Source organism: Zootoca vivipara, chromosome 9, assembly GCF_963506605.1.
Source record: "Zootoca vivipara chromosome 9, rZooViv1.1, whole genome shotgun sequence".
NCBI classification, from domain to species: Eukaryota; Metazoa; Chordata; class Lepidosauria; order Squamata; family Lacertidae; genus Zootoca; species Zootoca vivipara.
The window spans coordinates 25,505,587-25,527,276 of NC_083284.1; the positions used below are offsets into that span (position 1 = coordinate 25,505,587).

A 21,690-nucleotide genomic window follows, 5' to 3' on the forward strand; every position below is an offset into this window, starting at 1 on the left:
TGAGTATTCTGGTTTGCGAACGTTATTTGGAAGCCGAACTTCCGGCGTGGCTTCCGATTGAGTGCAGGTAGTTCCTGCAGCCAATCGGAAGCCACACTTTGTTGTCGAACATTTTCGGAAGTCGAACGGACTTCCAGAACAGATTCCATTCAACAACCAAGGTACGACTGTTATCATCTTTTTTTAAAGCAGCTGCACAGGTTCTGGGCTCAATTCAAGGTGCTAAGGTTAGTGTTTTAAACCCTAAATGACTTAGGCCCAAAATGTCTGAAAGTCCACCTCTCTCCCTACAGACCCACTCAGGTGTTAAGATCATAGCTCTTATTTCAAATTTCACTGTTCTCGGGAATTAAAGAATTATAAGGAAAGATTGCATCATACAACACTTGCAACCAGAAATGTTCTCTTTAAAAGATTTCTGAACCAGCATGGGGAAAGATTTAAAGGCAATGCTGAGAAGCCACTGTTGCACCAAAATAAAAATAAGCTACCCTTTCTCTCCCCCCCCCCAATCCCAATGATAAGTGTCTCATATTTTGGCAGTATTAATGCAAAAGCATTTTGGCTGACAAATCTGTTACCTAATTCTGTTAAATAATTTATGCATTTGGAAAATCATTTGTCCTTACAGTAAATTTGCAAAATAAAATATTAATCTAGTAAATTATTCATTTTGACTCAGCTCTGACAATTTTAAAATGTATCAAATATCCCACTAAATTGTTTTGTTTCAAGAAAATCTGAAATCATAAGGGTTTTTTGTTTTTGTTTTTTTAAAAAAAAACCACAGGTTACTGCATTTATTTTTTCATTTTTATTAAAGAGGGAAACAAGGATGTCTCAGCAGTTTAAACCTTGCACATAGAGAACTTTCAGACTATTTTTATAAGAAAAAATGTAAATATTTTTGGAACAAGCAAGTAACAGCTTTCCTAATCTAACACAAAACCACACTGAAAAGCAACAGACACTATATATGTAATAATGTTATTGAGGTAGACATGTAGCAAATGTATGTGTATATTGCTGACCTTGGAAGCAGAAAGAAAGCAGCCTGTTTATGATCACAAATGTTTTGACTGGCTCCTTCCCACCCTCCCCACAGCCCCATTATCCTGCTCTGCTCAGTCAGATTATTTGATTTAGAACATTACTAGAGAACCTGATACCAGATGTTCTGCCAGTTCTTTCAAATCAATATGTGTAATCCAGTTCCATCTCTTCCCTTGGTCTTCTTGCTCCTTTGACTCGCTGGTTCACACACCCGTACATTTCTTAAGCCAGTTCAATCACTTGACCTGCTGTTTCACCAACAACGTATAGGCCCTTCTGTGTGCAGCTTTTCGACATTTCAGTCACAGAATCATCGGGATTCAAGATGACCTTAACAGATTGGAGAACTTGGCAAAAACTAAACAAAATGCATTTCAATAGGGGCAAATGTAAGGTTCTACACTTAGGTAGGAATAACCACATGCACAAATATAAGATGGGGGACACCTGGATTGCCAGTAGTACATGTAAAAAGGATCTTGGGATCTTAGTAGACCCCAAGCTTAATATGTGTCAACAGTGTGATGCAGCTGCAAAAAAAAGCTAATGCTACTCTAGACTGCACCAATTATTATTATTACAACAATAGAATACAAATACCTTTATTGGTATTACAAGTTAAGACATTTCAAATCCGTGGGATAAATTTAAAAGGGACAGGAGTCATGCTGTCGAGGGTCACAAGGCACTCGATTGTTCTGCTTCACCTTGTCTATTCCTTATTGCTTAGTAAGGTTATGAACATAAGCTGTGCAATTCAGTGTGAGGAAAGGTACAGTGAACTCCAGGCATCTGTACACTGGGAATGAGGGAATTAAATGCCTAGTTTGTATTCTGTTGACACAGGAAATGGAATACTTGCAGCCAGAATCTTCTTCCTATTCCTGGGAAACTATAAGTAGTAAATGTGCAAGTAGTAACCTGAAAACCCATCCACTGAGACTCACCAGAACCACCTTGTGAGACTGACAGCAATTTTTCTACTTGGGTAGCTTAAGGCTCAACAAATCTCAAATAATTTGCAAGCAACTAAATTTTTCAACAAGTGCTGGTTTCTTTCAAGAAATCTGTTGGTTGGCATCCATCTGTATCAAGAAACAATGGAGAGCACCTTTGAGGGTGAAGTCGAACTGCTGGAAGGTTATAGCACCTGATGTGGTTGCTGTATGAGATATGTAGATAGTCTCATTACATGATCTGTATTCAGGCGTTATAAAATACTGTATGTAAACAATCACCTGAGTTTTCCCTGGATTGAATTGGTACCTGGATGCAGTTAGGTAGGTACTTCCATTTTCTTACTGGAATGAGAAAAAAAAATCTTGTCTAGCTTTCAGAATTCCAAGCCTTTCAGGACATTAGCTTTAAATAGCAGCTGGACATATTCGTGTGATAAGGGTGCATTAAAAAAAAGAAAAGAAAAAGCTCACCTGACTTGTATTATTGGTATTATTTATTACCTGCCCTTCACCCTAATGTCCCAGGGTGGTTTACAACATTAGAACACAACATTAGAAACACTTTTTAAAAAAATCACAGGCCTGATCCTGACTATCTACTTGCCTGCTTAGAAATATAATTTGTAGACTGAGGAGGGAGCTAAACTCTGAATAAGGGTATCGTACTGCTAGCGATTCTCATTCATATCAGGGTAACATGTAGCTCAAAGACTTGACAGGGCTCCACTTCTAGAAATAGAGGGAACCTGGTATAATCACATGGAGTGAAATGTGTCGTAATACAGTAGTTCCCAATTGGTGGTCCACAGACCCCAGGGGGCCAGCAGAACATCCGTGTCATCTGTCTGGGACATCCAAAGAGAACAGTGTCTAAAAATGCACAAAATTACAGCCGGGCGTGCGTCTCGCACAAGATCGTAGCACCCCAAAAGACACTGGGACATGTTGGAGGGCATGGTGGCACCATTCATATAACAATAACTAAAACCACAGAGACATCAACATTTTCCAAAGTAGGGAGTTCATGGCTTGGTTTTTGAAAAACAGGGGGTCCACACAGGTAAAGGTAAAGGGACCCCTGACCATTAGGTCCAGTCGTGACTGACTCTGGGGTTGCGGCACTCATCTCGTGTTATTGGCTGAGGGAGCTGGCATACAGCTTCCAGGTCATGTGGCCAGCATGACAAAGCCGCTTCTGGAGAACCAGAGCAGCACACGGAAACGCCGTTTATTTTCCCACTGTAGCGGTACCTATTTATCTACTTGCACTTTGACATGCTTTTGAACTGCTAGGTTGGCAGGAGCTGGGACCGAGCAACGGGAGCTCACCCCGTCGCAGGGATTCGAACTGCCGACATAGTACTTAACTAATTGGGAACCACTGCCATAATGCATTTCTTAACATTTCAGTGTCCCCCAGACTGCTGCATTTTTATTTTTATTTGGTAACACTTGTTTACCTTTTTAACAAGGCGCCCTATCCTACCAAACAACTCCTAGGAAGCAGGGGGGGGGATGTGTGATTTAGCAGGGCCAGGTGACAAAAAAGGGGGACTGCCGTGACAAGCAGTTGTTGTATAATGTGTTTGGTTGAGTGTGTATATATATACACACACACATGTATATATGTGTGTCCATGCATACATTTTGTGAACCTTTGTAGTTTTGTCCATTTACTGTATTTATTTTTCCCGATTTGAACTATAAAATGGTGATTTTAATGAGACTACCCCTAAACATTTTTAGGGGGCGGGGGGGGGGAGTACTGCATGTATCTCTATGTGCAGCTACATACGCAGTGCTGGATTTACATACAGTATAAGCTAAACAAGCTATACCTTAGGGCCCCACTCTCTTGCCCCCCCCCCAAAAAAATTTTTTTCACTATTAATATATGTACTTCTTCTTAACTGTATTTCAGTTCAACAATTACTTTCACAACATACATATTTTGTTATGTGCAAATGGCTTTAGATACCTATTAGGGGCCCCATTACCTTCAGCAGCTCAGGGCCCCATCAAACCTACCGTAAATCCGGCCCTGTACATACCGCATGCCCTGGGTGAGGGTGAGTACACGAATAGGAAAGCGTGCATGTGCGTGGAAACGCATTTCCAGCCCTGCCTCTCGAGCAAAGGCAGGATATCTGAGAGAGAGAGAGAGAGAGAGAGAGAGAGAGAGAGAGAGAGAGAGAGAGAGAGAGAGAGAGAGAGACCCTCACCGACCCTCTCTCTCTCTCTCTCACGCACCAAACACACACACGCACCCCGCCCCTTTTCTTTCTAGCGCCGGCACAACCCTCGCCGCCTTCCTCCTCCTCCTCCTCCTGCAAACCCCGTGACGCCTCTCGAGAAACGCCCTGCGAGGCGGCAGAGGCGCCGCCGAGGCAACAGAAGAAGCGGCAGCGTGATAGACCGCCGCCGGGTCGCTAGTCGTGCCCGCCCGCCTGCCTGCCCAGCGCTCGTCGGCGGGAGCTTCCCTCTCCCAAGCCTGGAGGAAGGCGCTCCCGCACCCCGCGACGAAGGGGAGGGATGGGCTCGACCGAGGAGCTGCTGCTCCCGCCGCCCGAATACGCCTTCGAGAGGAACTGGGAGCCGGCGCCATCGTTGGCGGCTTCTCCGGGCGGGAGGGCAGTCGCCCGGCGCAGGCGGAGGAGGCAGCACCGGGAGCAGCAGCAGCCGCCTGGGGGGAAAGAAGAGGAGGAGGAGGGCGAGGAGGAGGAACAGCAGGTGAGCGGCTGCATCTCCTGGGTCCAAAGGGTGGCCAGGTGCGGGCTGTAAAATGCGTGTTCCCTCTTTTTTGAACCTCGACCAGGCAGGATCCGCCCCACCAGTTGCCCGGGAGAACGGTTGGGGCCGTTGCCTTCCGGGGGCTTTTTGCAGAAGCATCTGGTTGAGCCGATTGTCGTTAGCAGGATCATGCAGAAACCACACACACGCACACACCCTTTGGGTCTGATACAGCCCGTGGCTCTTATTGGGTCCTGGTGGGAGCCAAGTCTGGTGGGGGGGGTGGTTTTGTTAGGGGTGGGGCGCCGCACCTGTGCAGCGCTGGCAAAAGCAGGGCAGTGCACGCGCAAAACGCGCACAGGAGAAAAGCGGGGGGGAGAGAGAGAGCGCCCCCTCCCTCCATCCTTGCACTGTGTATAATATCGTGCCTGTGGCGCTTGCGCTCTGAAAATAAAATTTAAAAAGCGTGGCTGTTGTTGTGAAAGGAAGGAATTTTTGCATCGCCCCATCGGATAAGTTTGGAGAATGGTGATCGTTAGGAAAAAAAGACACTGAACTTCGTGGGGGGGTGGAGTTCTCCTAACCCCCTTGCAAGTTTTCCTGGTGATGTATTGGGAAAATACACCCCACAGCTATATTTATGTGGTTATGCAAACTTTCCACACGAGTGTGATTCCCCCCCAAAAAAAAAAATTACTTGGGGGGGGGGAAGGGGATAAGAAAGAACCCTATATTATTTTCCCATGTCATATCCCCATTCATTTAAAGCACATACTTCCCCCCAAAGAATCTTAGGGACTGTAGTTTATGGTTCACAGAGCTACAATTCCCAACATCCTTAACACATCACAGTTTCCAGGATTCTTTAGGGAAAGTCATGCACTTCAGATGTATGGTGTGGCTGTGAATGTGGTGATGCAGGTTTTGTTGACTGGGCTTTAATACCGGTACTGTATTATTGCTGCTGCTGCTGCTGCTGCTGCTGCTGCTGCTGCTGCTGCTGCTGCTGCTGCTGCTGCTGCTGCTGCTGCTGCTGCTACTGGCCTTTATTGGCATAGGTTAAAATAGTAAAATCATAAAATCCTACAAAATCATCCAAATACTGTACATTGAATCCAAAACATACAATACTGTATAGATGGCCACCCTTGAATAAATCAGGCAACTTTAGATTTAGCTTTAAAGGTCTCCGTTAAGTACCCCCCAAAAAATCTTGGTAGTTTCAGGAGTATCACCGCTCAACAAATATTGGATTACAGACTCTTTGTAAATTGGTATTTTGAGCTGTAAGGGATTCACTAGGAGATTTCTGCTCAGAGGGCTTCACGAAGGGGCACTATGGAAATTTTAATAAATGTAAATAAATGCTAATATGTTTTGGGATAGTTTGAGGAATGGGTCTTTCAGGTTGCTTTCCCTGAACTAGCAAAGGTGTCAGAACCCATTCACACAAATCACTCTCTTATAAACACAATCTTTGTGACTATAGAGCACTCAATAGTTAAGTCCTCCATATTTTCCAAGAATGTGTGGAGTTACAACTATCATTGAGTTTGCAAGAATGGAGTTAAGGGGTGGTAGTTTAATCTGAATTTATTGAAATGGAATAGTAGGGTGTGGTCCGGTTTTTCTGTCTCCTTTTATTCCTGCACAGATGTACACATAGACATAGTAGTTCCAATAGTGCACCCAGTACACTGCAATTTACCCAATCTGGAAATACCTGAAGGATCACATAGCAGTGGAATAATTATAGGCCAGTATGCTATCCTTTGTTTATGTTTAGAGACTCTAGTCACAGACGCACCTCTTAGCATCATTCAGATTTCTTGGAAGAAAGGCAATACAAGATTCCAGGAAAAGAGTCTATAATGATGTTTGTCTTGTTCAGAGGAATTGGGTTTATTGAGTGACATAAACCCGCTTCGTGTGTTAAGCTTCTCTGCATGTACCTTGTGGAACAGTAAGCTCCACCTGTCTCTTGAAGCACACATCTGCAATATGTGTCCAAGTGTATGTGCATAGGATGAACTCCACATAATCAGGAGCCCTGATCAGATGAGTCCTTTCTTACATGTGTAAGGTTGTAGTTATGGGCACATGTAGCAGATATTTCAACATGCTAATAGGGTGTGGGCAGAGTCTGCCACTTCCCTGTTTTCATTGTATGTACAAAGAAGAGCCCTTATGGAGGAACAAGAGATTCAAATTACAGTTCTGGTCAAAGCAGTAGTTTGGAAACAAACCACTGTTTTGGAAACAAACTAAATTTAAAATTTGTTTCTAAATGCATAGGCATGTTGTAGCTGGCATAATCTTAAAGGCATTCTTCACCACTGTGTAAGCAAGAACAGGAGATGCCTGTTTAAAAATGGTGGCTTTTTACAAAGAGTAATTTTTGTAAGCATATTTATAATCCTATTTTTATCGTGCCTGTCAGCTTTCACTTTATTAGCTTTTCTCTGTGTACCATTGCATCCAAAACATGAGCTCACAGTTCTTTCTAAACAGATAAAATGAGCACCTCTGGCTTGGAAGAACCTGTTCATTATAGAGACCTGCCAACATTCTACAAAGAGGTGTGCTCAATTATGAATTAGCTGGAGTTTTGCAGGTTCTCTGTGCCATGGTATTGGTCATAAAATTTCCTTTTCAGAAAAACTTGCTGAATTAGTCAGCCCCATTTTACTAGAGCCCTTAGCCTTTTCACCTAAATTTATGCACACAGTAATTATTCTATCTGAAATATTTATTTGCTACCTCTCTGCTTCCAAGGTGACTGACAATAAATGAAAATTAACAAAAGGCAGCAAACAATTAATGGCCATTGCATATGAATTGTAGCCCTATTCAGGCATCTGCTTCTTGTTCACATCCTGGAAATCCTATACACTTAGAAGGCTGACTGCTTCAGACTAAACTGGGAACTTGGCTGGCATGCGCATGATTATCAAGGCTAGGGCTTGCCCCATACAGTCTCATTAGCCAGTGTAGCTAGTGTAAACTAATTTGTTATTTATTGTGACTTGCTCTGGGAAAGTACCTAACTTCAATGCTGTTTCTGAAACACCATCTCCATTTCAAACCATATGAGAACTGAAGATGGTTCTTGCAACTATGCAAGGCCATGGGGAGCCAATACACTTTTTAAAAAATCTGAATAAATTATGGCTTGGGAAATTTGACCTTTATTGTCTTTGTGATAATCTTCTTCTAGGCTTTTTTGGGGCTCCCAAGATTTGAGCTGCTGGTGCTAGTCTATGAAGCAAGGCTATCTTGGTCCACATAGAAGGACACTACTTGTCAGTTTGCATGTGAGATGGCACAGCAGGTGGCTTGACAGTTGATATATGGAGGCATGTGGCATCAGCACATTTTTCCTAAAGTGTTTGAAGGGATGCCCCCTTACTATGCTGCAGGAAAAGAAGCATAGACTCCTGCAAATAATAATGAGAGTTGATCTTTGATCGAAATATAGCTCTGGTAGCTCAGTATCACTCCAGGTTTCGCTTTGTTTGGATCTTTGTGCCAGGAACAACAGTTCCCAAAACACACTAATGGAAAAGAGAACATGCAACATCTCAGAGAGAACCTGGAGCCGAAGGGCTTCAAGTTATTGTCAACCCAATTATGTGATGCAATATCCAGTTTTTTTAAGAAGCTTCTCAAGAGCTTGCAGTGCCGAAAAACATTAATTAAAAAAGAAATTAGAAAATTGGTGGTTCAGAACATAAAACTAGTTCAGGAGCACCTCCTTCATGTCACAACCGATGCAGGATGTTTATGTAAACATTAAGGATGTTTGTTATACCGTAACTTTTGTTACAACTTTAGCTCTGAAAACATCTTGCCATGCCTATCAAAAGGCTTAGAGAGCTCACCCTCAAGCTCTTCTGCTCCTAATGGGTTATATTCAGTGAAAATGTAAAGGTTCCTGAGACTTGCTTTTTGTACTCTGCAACTAAATATTGGAAAGTTGCTTCTTTACAAAAAGAAGTTGTCTACTGTTGGCTAACATTTGCAATACTTGCAACCAAGGCCTCATCTGTGGAATCAACTGTGACATTTTCTGCTGTTCAGGAACCAGCTGTTGACAGTTAACATGCTTTTCCTTTTTGTTCTCTCTTCCTGTCTAAGTGGGATGGTGGGACCCGCATTGTGTTCTAAAAGGAGAAACAAAACTCTGTGTTTGCAGTTTTATAGCAACTGAGAATAAGGTTATATTTTCAGGAGTGCTAAATACCTAATGAAATACTCATAATTATCTTCAGGGTCACAAGTGTTAGGGAAAGACTTGTAGTGATAGAAATTAAAATTGTGATAACATTTCAAGAAGAGCACAGTTGTCCATGGAAGTAGAGATAGGAAATCAGCACCAACCTTGTGAGAATGCAACTGAAATTTCACAGATGCTTTCCACTAATAATTGTTAATTTAGGCATAACAAAAAATATAGCATCTGCGAGTCTGTTTGGGATTAGCATAAATTTAATGGACAAAATTGTGGCCCACAGGTGAGTTTTAAGTTAAGAGGTTATTCTTATAAGATCTGCTTGTTCTTTGGATACTTTTACTATAGAGCTCTCTATCCCCTGATCATGAAACAAAGTCTTTCACATACTTTTATATATCACTTTAGTGATATAGTTAGGTTCCTGTTTGTGGGCTTTCCATAGGCATGTAGTTGGACCCTGTGAGAAGATGTTGGACGAAATGGATCTTTGACTGGATCCAGCAGGCCTCTTCTTGTATTCTTAAATAGTTATATGTTGACTTCAGTGTGTAAGGGAAGGGTGGATCTTCAGAACATTGTTCATGAGTTATGTTGGGAGAGCCTAGTGAGGATTTGCTGGGCTTTTGTGTAGAGGGTGGCCTTTCCTCATCACAACATCTGGTGACCACTTGGATTTCAGCATCTGACTCAGCTTCCTACTCTGCTGAAGATTTTCTCCACACTCAGCAGAAACTAGGAAAACACCTGCAGGTCCACTGGTTGCTTTGCAAGGGCAATGCAGCCATAGCTTCTTTTAGATCTGTGTTCTGAGCTACTTTAGGGCAAAAAAACAAAAAAAGTGGGAAGAGAATAAAGGGTGGTTAAAAATAATGAGGACATAAGAAGCTGCCTCAGTATAAAACCATTAATCCATCTAGTATTGCCTACACACACTGTGATAGTGGCTCTGCAGGGTTTCAGACAAGGGAAATTCCCAGTCCTTCCTAGAGATTGAATCTGGGATCTTGGGCATGCCAAGCAAGTGGTCTACCTCTGAGCTACAGCCCTTCCTCCAGATGAAGGCTTAATATCCAAATCTCTGAACTGAAATTTGTTAATGTGTGAAGAAGCCTGCCATAAGAGTTTCATAAGCTTAATCTTTCAACGCTTTAAAATCTGACAAAGAGAGCGCCATTTATATAAAGCTGGTTCCACATAGTGCCTTGTACCACTGGAATGCACATTTCTGCTGATTCTCCTTCAGCTGCAGCCCTCCACACCACATCCGTAACCCTAAGGAGTGGTTGGGGGGGGGGTAATAAAGGAATACAGCCAGAAGGAGGAGAACACAGGAAAGCTCCATCGCGTGAATGGAACTCTGTAATTCTTTGGATCCGTGCCATAGTTACTCAGCTCTTTCCAAGAATATTAACTATATATATTCAAGTAAGGATTTTTAGGTTATATTCCTAGCTGTTCCTCCCTTTTTCCTTTCCTTTCCTTTTTTTTTTAAAAAAACCAACAACCTAGAAATCTTGTAATCTGCCTTAGCGGAAGTGTATGCTTATAAGCTTATTATTATAGTTTTCTCAATGAGGAATGAATAATATGAATCACAGTTTATGGTTGATATTTATAGTAAATACTACAAGCCCAGAGTTTTGCACATTTTGGCTGATGAGCGAAGCAGAAAAGGATACCATTTTCATACCTGCTGTTCGCTTAATAAATGTTTTGTATTGTTTATATTGCATTTTTATTGTGCACTTCCATAGGTTTAACAAACTGTAAAGCAAAATAAATAAAACTTGCTTGTGTTCCAAAATATTTATTATGTGATTTTTTAAAAAAATTACAAGTTCACAGACTGAGTGTGTGACAGTACTTCCCATACTATTTCAGCTTTAGCCCTTTAAAATTGTGGAGATCAGCAATAAATGTACTTAGTAGTACCCCTACAAAGCATTTATCTCCTGATTGTACAGCTGCCAGGTTGCTACTTAATCCATGATAATGTTTTGGTTTCTTACACACTAATGACACAGCATGAGTATAGTGCTATGGTTTTATTTTATCATTGGGGGAGGGGATAAGTCCAAATCTGTTGGTCAGTGTTTGTACAGTTGACATTGGTATGGAAGAATGGTTGGTAAAAACAGTATTATTCAGGACAATCCTTTCCCAACTCATGGCTATTCATGGACTGCAGCAGTGTTTCTCAACCAGTGTGCCTCCAGATGTTTTGGGACTACAACTCCCGTCATTCCTGACCACTGGTCTTGCTAGCTAGGGATGATGGGAGTTGTAGTCCCAAAACATCTGGAGGCACACTGGTTGAGAAACACTGGACTGCAGCACAGACAAATGGGTGTTGAGTACAAATAGTACAGATTGCATAGGTTTTTATGAGTGCTAAATTGTGTTAGACCTAAATTGTGTTAGACCTGTTCAAGCCTCGTTGCTTTCTCTCTAATGTCAATTAATGTGAGCTGATGCAGCTTACAAGAGTATATGTTTCCTGCTTGGCAGGGGGTTGGACTGGATGGCCCTTGTGGTCTCTTCCAACTCTATGATTCTATGATTCCTGTTTCCTGCAAAGTGTTTGGCACCATGGTTTTATTTTAGGAAACCACTTCACAAAGTTCTGTCTGGATTGGTATTTGCTCAGCTAGTATTTAAGTGCTTAGTTGCCATAACCAAATTCCTGAGCCCAGCTTGGGGAAGCTATGACTGACATCATATGGCAATAAAAAAAAAATTCATATAACAGCTGAATAGGTTTTTGCATAGTGGTTGCTTTGCTTTTCATTGTTAACTTATTCCTTATCTCAGTTCAGCACTACCAGCTTAATCCTGTGCCTGCTCATGTTTTTCCTTCCCAAAAGAAATAAAATAAGCCATTTACTACCAGTTAGATGTCATTCCTGACTGTTCAACCTTTGCTATCTTATTTTATTTTTATCTGAAGGTAAATATAAATCCATTGCTGTAACATTGTTCCTGGTATGTTACATTTTAAAATTTAAGAAACCAGCAATACATTTTGCTAACCCTCATTCACATTGCAAAATTAAAATTTATGTTTTTGTTTTTTTCCAGAAAAAATACACATTTTATTTTTTGTGAAACACTACCAAATTTTTAGTGGAAGCAGTAGTGGAAGAAAGTAGTGAGTTATCCCCTCTGAAAATATTTATGATGTGGTACAGGAAGATCCTGTGCGAACACTTTTGGCTTCTGTTCAACAGCAGTTGCGCTATCGCATATGTGATTGCATACATTCTAAAACTCTCTTGTGTACAATTATAATTTATTGCATTTCCTCTAATTGGCATATATTATTTCCTTCCTTCCTCCGCATTTAGCCTCACAACAACCCTGTGTTGTTACGCTGTGAGATCATAAGTTAGGCTGCAGGATTCTTGGTAAAGTGGGGTTTTGAACTTGTGTCTTTGACATCTAGTATACTAACTAGAGGGCAGCGAATGGGATGATGTGGGATTATGACTTCCATCGTCCCTGACCATTTACCATGCTGGCAGGGGCTAATGGAAGCTGGGAGTCCCAACAATGTCTGGAGAACATTGGCTCTGCCTAGTGCTACAACCCCCTATTCTCACAGCAGGAATCACTGCTTAATCCTCTTCCCAGTTATTGGCATCTGTCTGTCTCAGCAGACAACGGAAGTGCGTGCCTTAAGAGGTGAAGCCAAATGGTTGAAGAGCTACAGCACCTGCTGTGGCTGTAGAGATTGATATGGGAGAGAAATGTTTTCTCGCAGTTGGGGCAGATGAAGGTTTCAGCTTTTGCTGCTACAGTGCAGAATGGCATTTCTCTCTGTGCTCCTCTCAGTGGTCATTTCTCCTGTGGTTAGTGCTGTGGATATACAACTTGAATGTCTTGTCTCCAGGCACTACAGTCGTCTGCAAGATATTCCCATATGGGAGGGTTAATGTTACCAGACTTCATGTCATGTTTGCAGACAAATTTGTAACACAGAATTAGACTGCCAACAGGCCTAGGTCCTGAAGCCAGCTCCCCATAAAACACATCCTTGGGGGTCCTGGTATTTTAAATTCTGTGTGTATGACCAAGCCAGCATAGACATCACGGAGACAGAAGTGTGAACATGCTGGGAATGTGGCCTTGAGAGAGAGCACATGCTCGTTGAAGACTGTCATGCCAAGTGCACTACTCACTTCCACAACTCGCTTCCATAAAGGAGCATACTCAACACAAATCCTGGCAGACCTTCAACTTGGTATTTGGTCATTAACATCACATTCTCCCAAACGCTCTCGGAAAGGCAAGTCATTGCTATAGTTACCTTGCCAATACGCCTGTCCAGCTCAGCATCGATGGAAAGGTTGCTGGTTATGGTGGAGCCCAGGTAGACCTAATCATCTACCACCCCAATCATGTGTTGCATGGAGTGCTGGAGGTTTGGGCAAAATGGTTGATGAGTCTCTGTAGAGCTTCCTTGGAGTGCGCTGTTAAGGCTGTGTCATCTGAAAACAACATATCTCAGATAAGAACCCACCACACTTGCGTCTTGGTGTGAAGATGTGCCAGGTTGTACAGATCCCCATCCCTCCTTGAATGGAAGTACATACCGTCTTCAGCTGAGCTGAAGGCATGGAGAGAGCAAAGAGAATTGGAGAGAGAACACAGCCCTGTTTCACACCATTCTTTACAGGGCAGTGTCCATGGATGAACCAGTCATACTGGACGGTGCCATGTATGTTCTCGTGGAAGGCACAACCATATTGTGGACATCCTGTCTTAGGTGAGCATCCTATCTTGTTGAAGAGTCCTTTTCAGCGGACGAGGTCAAAAGCTTTCGTCAGGTCTATGAAGGCAATGTACAAGGGGTGTTTCTGCTCTCAGCATTTCTCCTGCAGCTGGCGAGTGAGGAAATCATGTTGACCATTGACCTCTGAGCTCTAAAACCACATTGTGACTCAGGATAGATCCTGTCAGTGAGTGTAATTTGTTGAGAATTGCACAGACAAAGGCTTTCCCAACGGTAGCTAGCAGGGAGATTCCACGATAGTTATAATCATGGCAGTCACCTTTCCATAATACAGGTGCTTAAGTTTCTTCACTATTTCTTGTATGTTATATCGATTATAACAGCCTACTTTTTAAAAGCGAGGGAGAGATAATGAGAATATTTTAATAACTTTAATCAAAATGGGTCTGGTTATAGAATAACTGATTCCAGACACATTCAGCAACGTTTATACATTTATTGTGGGGGTGGGAAGAGAAGGGAATTTAAGCCATGCATAGGTCATTGTGTGTCCATGTGCATGCACCAGAGTCATGATGCATCTGCTTCCTCACCTAGAGATTCAACTTCCAGAGACCCAACATTTCTATAAAAGGCAAAAGCAGAAAAAGAGTGGATATTAAAGGGACAGTTTTAGAGTATATGCTTTGGGTGATCTGCCAACTGAATCCCATACCTTGTTGCACATTTGGCATGCAACTGAAGTGCTGCATGGTGCAGATCTCGAGGGGGCAGTTACGTTATTAGCATGAGGCTGATCTTTCAAACCTTTTATCACAAAAATGGCAGTGCAGATACAGAGGAATGTTCAAACCTTCCACCTTTAATACTGCAGACGTTGGGAGGGGGAGGGAAATTACCAAGACAAAATTGGGTGCAAAATGCCGATTGGTTTGGGTGTGTGTGTGTGTTTTTTGTTTTGTTTTTGTCTGAAGAAATCACTTGAATATAAAAATGAGTGATACTTGCAGCTTTTCCTTTCTAACTATCCATCTACTTTAAGGAGGTACACGGTAATTTTGCAAAATGTATTTAATATGTTGTAGTGAAAATATTGAACCACATAAAACTAGTTGATGTTTATGAAACGGGAGACACTTGTGCACAACCATGGACACAAACATACTCTGCTAGATGATTCTGTATGGCATGGGTCACCAACATAGTGTTTGTCGCCTCACATGTGCCCACAGAGGCCTTCCTGGTGCCCATAGGGTCTCACCCCCTGCTGAAATTAGGGCTTCAACAAAGCCTTATTTAGCTATTCAAAGGCTCTTCCCCCCCCCCCCCAACACTCTAATTCTGTGTAGGCAATTGCAGAGGGGTTTCAGCTGGAGGGAAAGAGTTGTGGCATGGTGGTACCCACAACAGTTCCTCAATTTTGCAAATGTACCTGTGAACCCAAAAAGGTTGGCAAACAATAGTGTATGGCATCAAAGGAGATCGGGGCTAAAATATGCTTCAGGGTGAATGATGTATGAATATTGCTCTTTATCTGGAAATAGCTTTCAGCATTTTATTATGAGTAAGGCAGCACTTTAACCCTTATGAATTCTACTAAACTAGAATTTTAATTTCTAATGGCACATACTTCCTGCACTTATTCATGTGTAATGTAATGTAAGTCTCATGGAGCTTAAGGGGGGGGTTTACTCCATAGTAAGGGTACTTAGGATTACACTGCTTGTTATTGGGGGGGGGGGGTTGGCCAGTTTTGCTACTCACTAGGGGGAAAAATGCAAGCTGTATTATTCTTGCTGTTAGATATCTAATTAAAGCATCAGTGTAGGAATTGTTTTGGCTATAGAACTAGACTTAAAACAAGCCTCTTCTCCAGATTTTTTTTAATGATGGATATTTAATCACGATAATTACAGTTTACAAGGCAAGCCTTGTGTTGCTAACAGTATTGACTTGTTGAGTAAAATATTTATGAGTAGCTTCTTGCTGAGCTTTGCTCATCTTTAATGGAAGCATTAGCAGTGCCGTGCATTGTGTACTTCATCATCTTAAAAGGTTGCTTTACATTACCCATCTCCATCAAAAGCCTGTCCACAGAAGCTTTGTGCAATGTCTTTTTTATAAAGATGATAAGGAATCCAATACTTGGCGCTGCCGCTGTTATTCAGTAGTACACTCCTGTTATTAAGGGGGAGAGGTGACAAGATGGGGCAGTGAATGCGGAAAAATGATCTCTCCCTCATTCTCTCTTTTCAAGGCACAGATGCAGACACAGGAATCTACCTTATACTAAGACCAGTATTACCTACACTGGCTGGCAGCTGTTCTCCAGGGTTTCAGGCAGGGGCACTTCCTTGCCGCCGCCCCCCCCCCCGAAATGTCAAGGATTGAGTTTAGGACCTTCTGCATTCAAAGCAAATGGTCTACCACTGAGCTCTGGAAAAGAGAAACCTCCTGAGTATATTTATGCAAAGCTCTTTATGAAGATTTCAAGTAATGACAGATTTGGGAAAGGGGCATTTCTAGTACAGCACCTTACAGTGCAGAAAGATGAAAAACACCAACATTTCTGCACAGGAGGGTGTGTGTGTGTATTTTTAATGGCAGCAGTAACATGCTACAAATTTATTTATCCAGATTTTAATAATCTTATGGTTGGTTTGTTTTTTTCTTACTGCAGGTCCGAGAAGAAGACAGAGACTACAGTATTGAGCCTGTTACAGATGACTACAAAAAGATGGGAACTCTCTTTGGAGAGCTCAACAAAAGCCTCATTAGTATTGGCTTCACAAGGATGTATTTTGGAGAACGGATTGTGGAACCTGTAATAGTCATATTCTTCTGGGTTATGCTCTGGTTCCTTGGTTTACAAGCTCTTGGACTTGTTGCAGTCTTATGCCTTGTCATTATTTATGTTCAGCAGTAAAGCACTAGAGATGGTGGTTGAACACTATGTAATCTCTTGGTGGATTTACATACTAAACAAAGCAAGAATGGTATATTTATAGCTGGACATTATGTTGCCACTAAAGTTATGCACTCTTTCTTTTTGAACTGTCCTATCTTTGCAATTTAAAACAAAGCAAAAAATTCTAAATGTGTTATGAACTGATGGGTAAAAGAAGATCTTAATACATGACAGTGGAAGCTAATTAATAGAAGATACTGGATCAATGTAGTTCCTGTGGGTTCCAGTCCTGGAAGGTCTTTTTGGTATGAAAAGAAACTTGCCCAGAAATTAGGTTAGCAGTGGTTTTATATTTGATCTATGACAACTTTTAAACAGTCCTTTTTGTATTGCGAACTAAACTTTTTAAAATGCTGGTTTGTATGAGCTTTTATGCTTCATTATTTTATATCATCCTGTAAATCTCTGCAAACTTCTTTAGCCTTGTGTGTATACATATTCAGTCTTAAGCAAGTATGCTTCTGTACGACTGGTGCCATTTAATGTTTTATATGTATATAAGTAAAAATTAAGGAATTCAACATCACACTCTTCCGATCGTTCTGTCAGTGCAAGCGTTTTCTGCTTGCCAGACAGAACAATTCCCCCTTTCCTCTGCCTGCCTGTTTCTCCCAACCCTCCAGAGCAAATTTGGAGAAGGTGCAAGGGTTTCATGGGGCAGGGAGGGGGAAGCCCTGGCACTGGCTTCCACTAGCGTGCCAGAATAGTCGAATCCAGCCCAACATATTTACTAGATAAGAGACTAATACTCTTGCAGCTTTTCATCCATGTCATGTTCTCATTGTGGGAAAAAAATTTCCTCTCTTTTTGTAATGGCTTTCTAGAATCCTCCATCCTGTATCTGAAACTTTTCTATGCACAAGCACAGTAGACTTAGATGCAAGACAAGCCACACTAAAGATGGTGGCTACAATCTTTCATGTGTTCCTTTCTAGTGATAGGGGCATAGTTCATTTTGGGGGGATTCCAAAAACAAATTCCCTAGGTTTGGACGTATAAACCCTATCCTGAATTAGGCCAGATTCCTTCAGAGTCTGAACCTGATTTGTAATTATGCCAACTGTTCTTTTTGCCATTCTGTACCAAATGAACTCAGGAGTGTAAGGGCTCAGTACAAAGCCATCATTAGGCCCTAGTATATTGCTGAAAGTATTGTGGTTCTTATGAGGTTGATTTGCAAAGTGGAAGATTCTTTGAATGAGAAACTAGGGAAATGCTAGAGAAAAGCATATTGAATGACAGCCATATAAGCATATTGCTTGTGCAATCTGTTGTAGCCAGTGTCCCTTTTTTTACAAAGAGTCCTTACATTCACAGAGAGGCCTTTGATCAATGGAGGAAGAGCCGGCCTGCCCATGAGATGAGGTGAAGCACTCGCTTCAGGTGGCAGACGTTCAAGAGACGGTGCTTGGCCCACCCCACTGCTTCCATCACTGAGAGGGAGGCCCATGGGCAAAGAAGCGAAACGGCAACACTTTGAGGAGTGCCTGGGCTCTCACTGAGTTCAGCAAGAGCCGGGGCATTGCAAATCAGCTTAATTGGTAATGCTTTGACAAGCAGCACCCCAGCTCCCGCCAAGCTTAGCGACAGCCAGAGTGCAGTGGTGGCAGAAGTGGGGAGGTGTAGGGGGACAGAAGGTAGCAATTCCTGTTTTGCTTCAGATGGTGAAACAGGATGGGCTGCCCCAAAGTGGAGATCTCTGGTGGAAGGGAAATACATTTCGCTGATACCTCTTTTTCTGTGGAGCTCTAACACTCCCTTTAATGCTGTTCTGGATAGTCTCCCAACCTTCTCAAGCTATTTTTTGTGGGGTGCAGAAGAAGGAATCATTGATAATTTCACGCACCTACCCCCGTTGGTGGTTGCCTCTGCTGAATCAAAAGCTCTTTTGCAAACAAAAGTTTATTATTGGATACAATCAAACAGAATTATTTCTGCAGCTTTCATTCTGTTGATTATGGTCCTAATGGTCACATAAATATATTTTTTTCTTGCAACATAGGTGTTACAACTATTCAGAAAAAGTTGGTTGATTTTTGATGCAATTTATTATATGCTCAACATAGTGGCATATTTTTTCACTTTTAAATGAATTTCTGATCTCCATTTCATTTGCCAAAAATGTTAAGTGTCCATAACGTTAAAATAGCTGAACCAACCTTTTTCTTCTGTACAGTTTGCTTCCTGCAAACATTTAAAATGGAGAAGCATTTGACCTTGCTGCTTTTTGTTTGTGTTGACTTGTAGCAACTACAAGTGATCTCTTGTGTGTACTATGGCTCTATGTACACCTGAATCTCCTTCACTTGCAGTATATTTCCTATTCATTTCATGAGAGGAAGACAAATCTGTACAAAGTGATTGCATCCATTGAAATGAATGAGGAAGGCCCATGCATACAGGACTTCCATGTGAGCCAGCGCAGCCCAACTTGGGCTTGGGTTCAAGGTTTGCATGATTGGGGCACATATTTATAGCTACATATTATCAGAGGAAAAATATACAATTAGAATTTAAAGAATGAATTGGCAGAAATGTTTCATGTTTGAAAGATGAGGAATAGTCTCACAGGTTTTCTTTATAAAATGTATTACTCTTGTCTGTTGGCTACAAAGTTCAGTGCTATTCTGGTGCAAGCACTTTTGAAACAATTGGAAGGTGTGTGGCAAGGAAGACAGTGTTAGGTTGCCATATAAATGTTCATTGTGAAGAACAGTAACCCAACTCTTTACTTTGTATATATGTAATTTTATTTATGTGAAGATATTTAAGGTAAATTACCACTTGGGCTATTGGTATTAAAATTGTTTGGGGAGCATAGTATATAAATCCATATGTGACTCAGAGGTGTGTGTGTGTGTGTGTGTGTGTGTGTGTGTGTGTGTATAGTAGTTTGAATTCTCCAGCTGTACAAGAAACTTGGCAGGATCCAAAGGACCATGCATGATGTTTCATTTACACATCTTCTTGCTCCAACTCTTTTGCGCCAAAATACCACACCAGAGCTGCACATAACACGATGCAGGTGAATGTACTCAGGCATAGAAACTGAAGGCCTCCCATCCATGTGTGGAAAAGCTTTATGGTCAAGCACAGAGGCTTTGGGAACACAAGACTTTTAATAGACTGTTGGACTCTCACTTGCACTGAAAAGCTGCCACACCCAAACTGACAAGGTTAAATTATTTACTTAGATACGTTTCTATAAAAGTGTACTTTTGAGAACACTTCGTTACGTTTTCTAATAAAATGCTTTCTCAATACTCCTTGTCCCTGCCTGATCATTTTTCATGAGGAATACATGGGAGAATCAAAAAGCGCAGTTGTATTCTGTTGAGTTTGTGATTCAATGGGACCTGCAATAAACCAAGAAATCATTATACAACACTAAACAGAGCTGCATCCATGAAGAGCGAAAAAATCACTTTAGTAACTGGTGGTTTAGGATATAAGAGAAACCAGCATTTTGGTAAAGTGCTATTATTTGCAGATGACTTCCACTGCAATACTAGATTTAAGCATGGATTCAAGGGGCCAGTGGGGAGTTTCTGTTTGGTGGGACCTTCTAAGCATTCCTCATTGAAAACTAGTCGCCTATGCCTAGTCAGCTGCTTCCCAAACAAGGGAATTTGAGAAGCAATTTAATACTAGAAGTAGAAATAGTTTGCACAGCAAGCATGGAAGGGAACTCAGAAGCCTGTCCATTTGAAGCTTTCAGAATACTGTTCTTTACTGTGCAGTGGGCTACCCTCCTACCCTTAAAAAAAATTTAATTGGTCAAGAATTCCAGATCCCAAATGGCTAATCCAGTATTTCCCCTTAGCTGAACATTTCTGTGACAGCCCAACTGTGTGAGAAGCTTTCTGATTCAAGGCAGCATCAGCTAACTTGCAAAGAAGTAGAGTGATTTGGCCCTGGAAGGAGGAAGAGCTGAAATGAACTAGACTGGGAAAGAGTTTTGACAATGAAAATCAAGAGATAATAAGAAACTAGCATGTGAGCAGCTCTTTCATTTTCCTAACACATCAAAGGGTTTGGAACAGACATTACTGCTGTTTTTGATGAACGGAAGTGAGACCAGAGTAGTGGTGTGTGTACAGATGGGAGCAAATAGCTAATTTTCCTTGGTTGTAAGTTGATCCTAAGGCTCCTTGCTCTGTATGGGATGTCTTTTCATCAATACCTTGTGTCTATGAGTGTTTTGGTAATATGGAGGCTAACTTTACAACCACAAAAAGCAAGAATCTCTGATACTATTAAAACCTATTTGAAGATGCCTATCCTGGCTACAGTGAAGCAGTGATTTGGCTAGTGTGCTATCTTGCTACACATGTTAAAAAATGATTTTCCAGTGTTTATTTTCCCCATCACCTTGTGGATGCAATACACTGTAAAATGCTTAACTAGAGCTGACATCAGCCAAGCACCTGCTTTCCTCAGGCATTTCATTCTATAAACCTTAGTTGGGATCACGCTATCTTTCACAAGCAGCTGAGCTCCACAAACTAGGTTCTGCTGAAGAGTCAGCATATTGTGCAGCCATTACATTCTGTTGCTGGCCTAAACAGATCCTGTACTGGGTTTTTTCTTCCACCTCTATGGCAATTTTTTATCAGCTGGGTGCTTAACATTCTGATTCCTTGTGTTAACAAGAACTGCTTGTGCAGCATCTTCCTGATATATTGCTATTGACATGTGTACTGTTCAATTTGGTTCCAAATTTATGTAGCAACCAGGAAGAAACGTGAGTGTTTTAAAAAATAATTTTATTGTATTCTCAATAAAGTGCTCACTCAACTACTGTATTAAAAGGACCAATGAACATACTGGGCTGGGGATGCTTGCAAATTGATGCAGTCTGCACTTTTGATGTAGTTTGTACTGACAAACCTCTGTGTAAGGTTTCCATATTCCTTTATACATCATTGCCACTTTTACATTCCATTCTGCAGCCTGGTAAAGTCCTTGAATTCCATCTACACTGCCTTTTCCTCCCAAGCACCCTTGTTCCTAC

At 41.6% G+C, this 21,690-nt stretch overlaps 1 protein-coding gene and 1 long non-coding RNA gene across 2 annotated transcripts in view; one reads left to right on the forward strand and one right to left on the reverse strand.

Annotated features, from left to right (window-relative positions):
- Nucleotides 1-1,654: 1,654 nt before the first annotated feature.
- Nucleotides 1,655-21,690, reverse strand: part of LOC132592627 (uncharacterized) — a 33,681-nt gene continuing 13,645 nt past the window's right edge. Inside the window, exons 2-3 of the long non-coding RNA XR_009558123.1 lie at nucleotides 13,283-13,463; nucleotides 1,655-2,354 (exon numbers count right to left, since the gene is read on the reverse strand). This is a non-coding gene — a long non-coding RNA (uncharacterized LOC132592627). The remainder of the gene's footprint in view (nucleotides 2,355-13,282; nucleotides 13,464-21,690) is intronic.
- FAM241A (family with sequence similarity 241 member A) lies at nucleotides 4,364-19,939 on the forward strand. Its single transcript, XM_035114113.2, has 2 exons — nucleotides 4,364-4,742; nucleotides 16,389-19,939. Exons 1-2 carry the CDS (start codon nucleotides 4,545-4,547, stop codon nucleotides 16,632-16,634), a joined length of 444 nt encoding a protein of 147 aa, XP_034970004.2. The 5' UTR covers nucleotides 4,364-4,544; the 3' UTR covers nucleotides 16,635-19,939.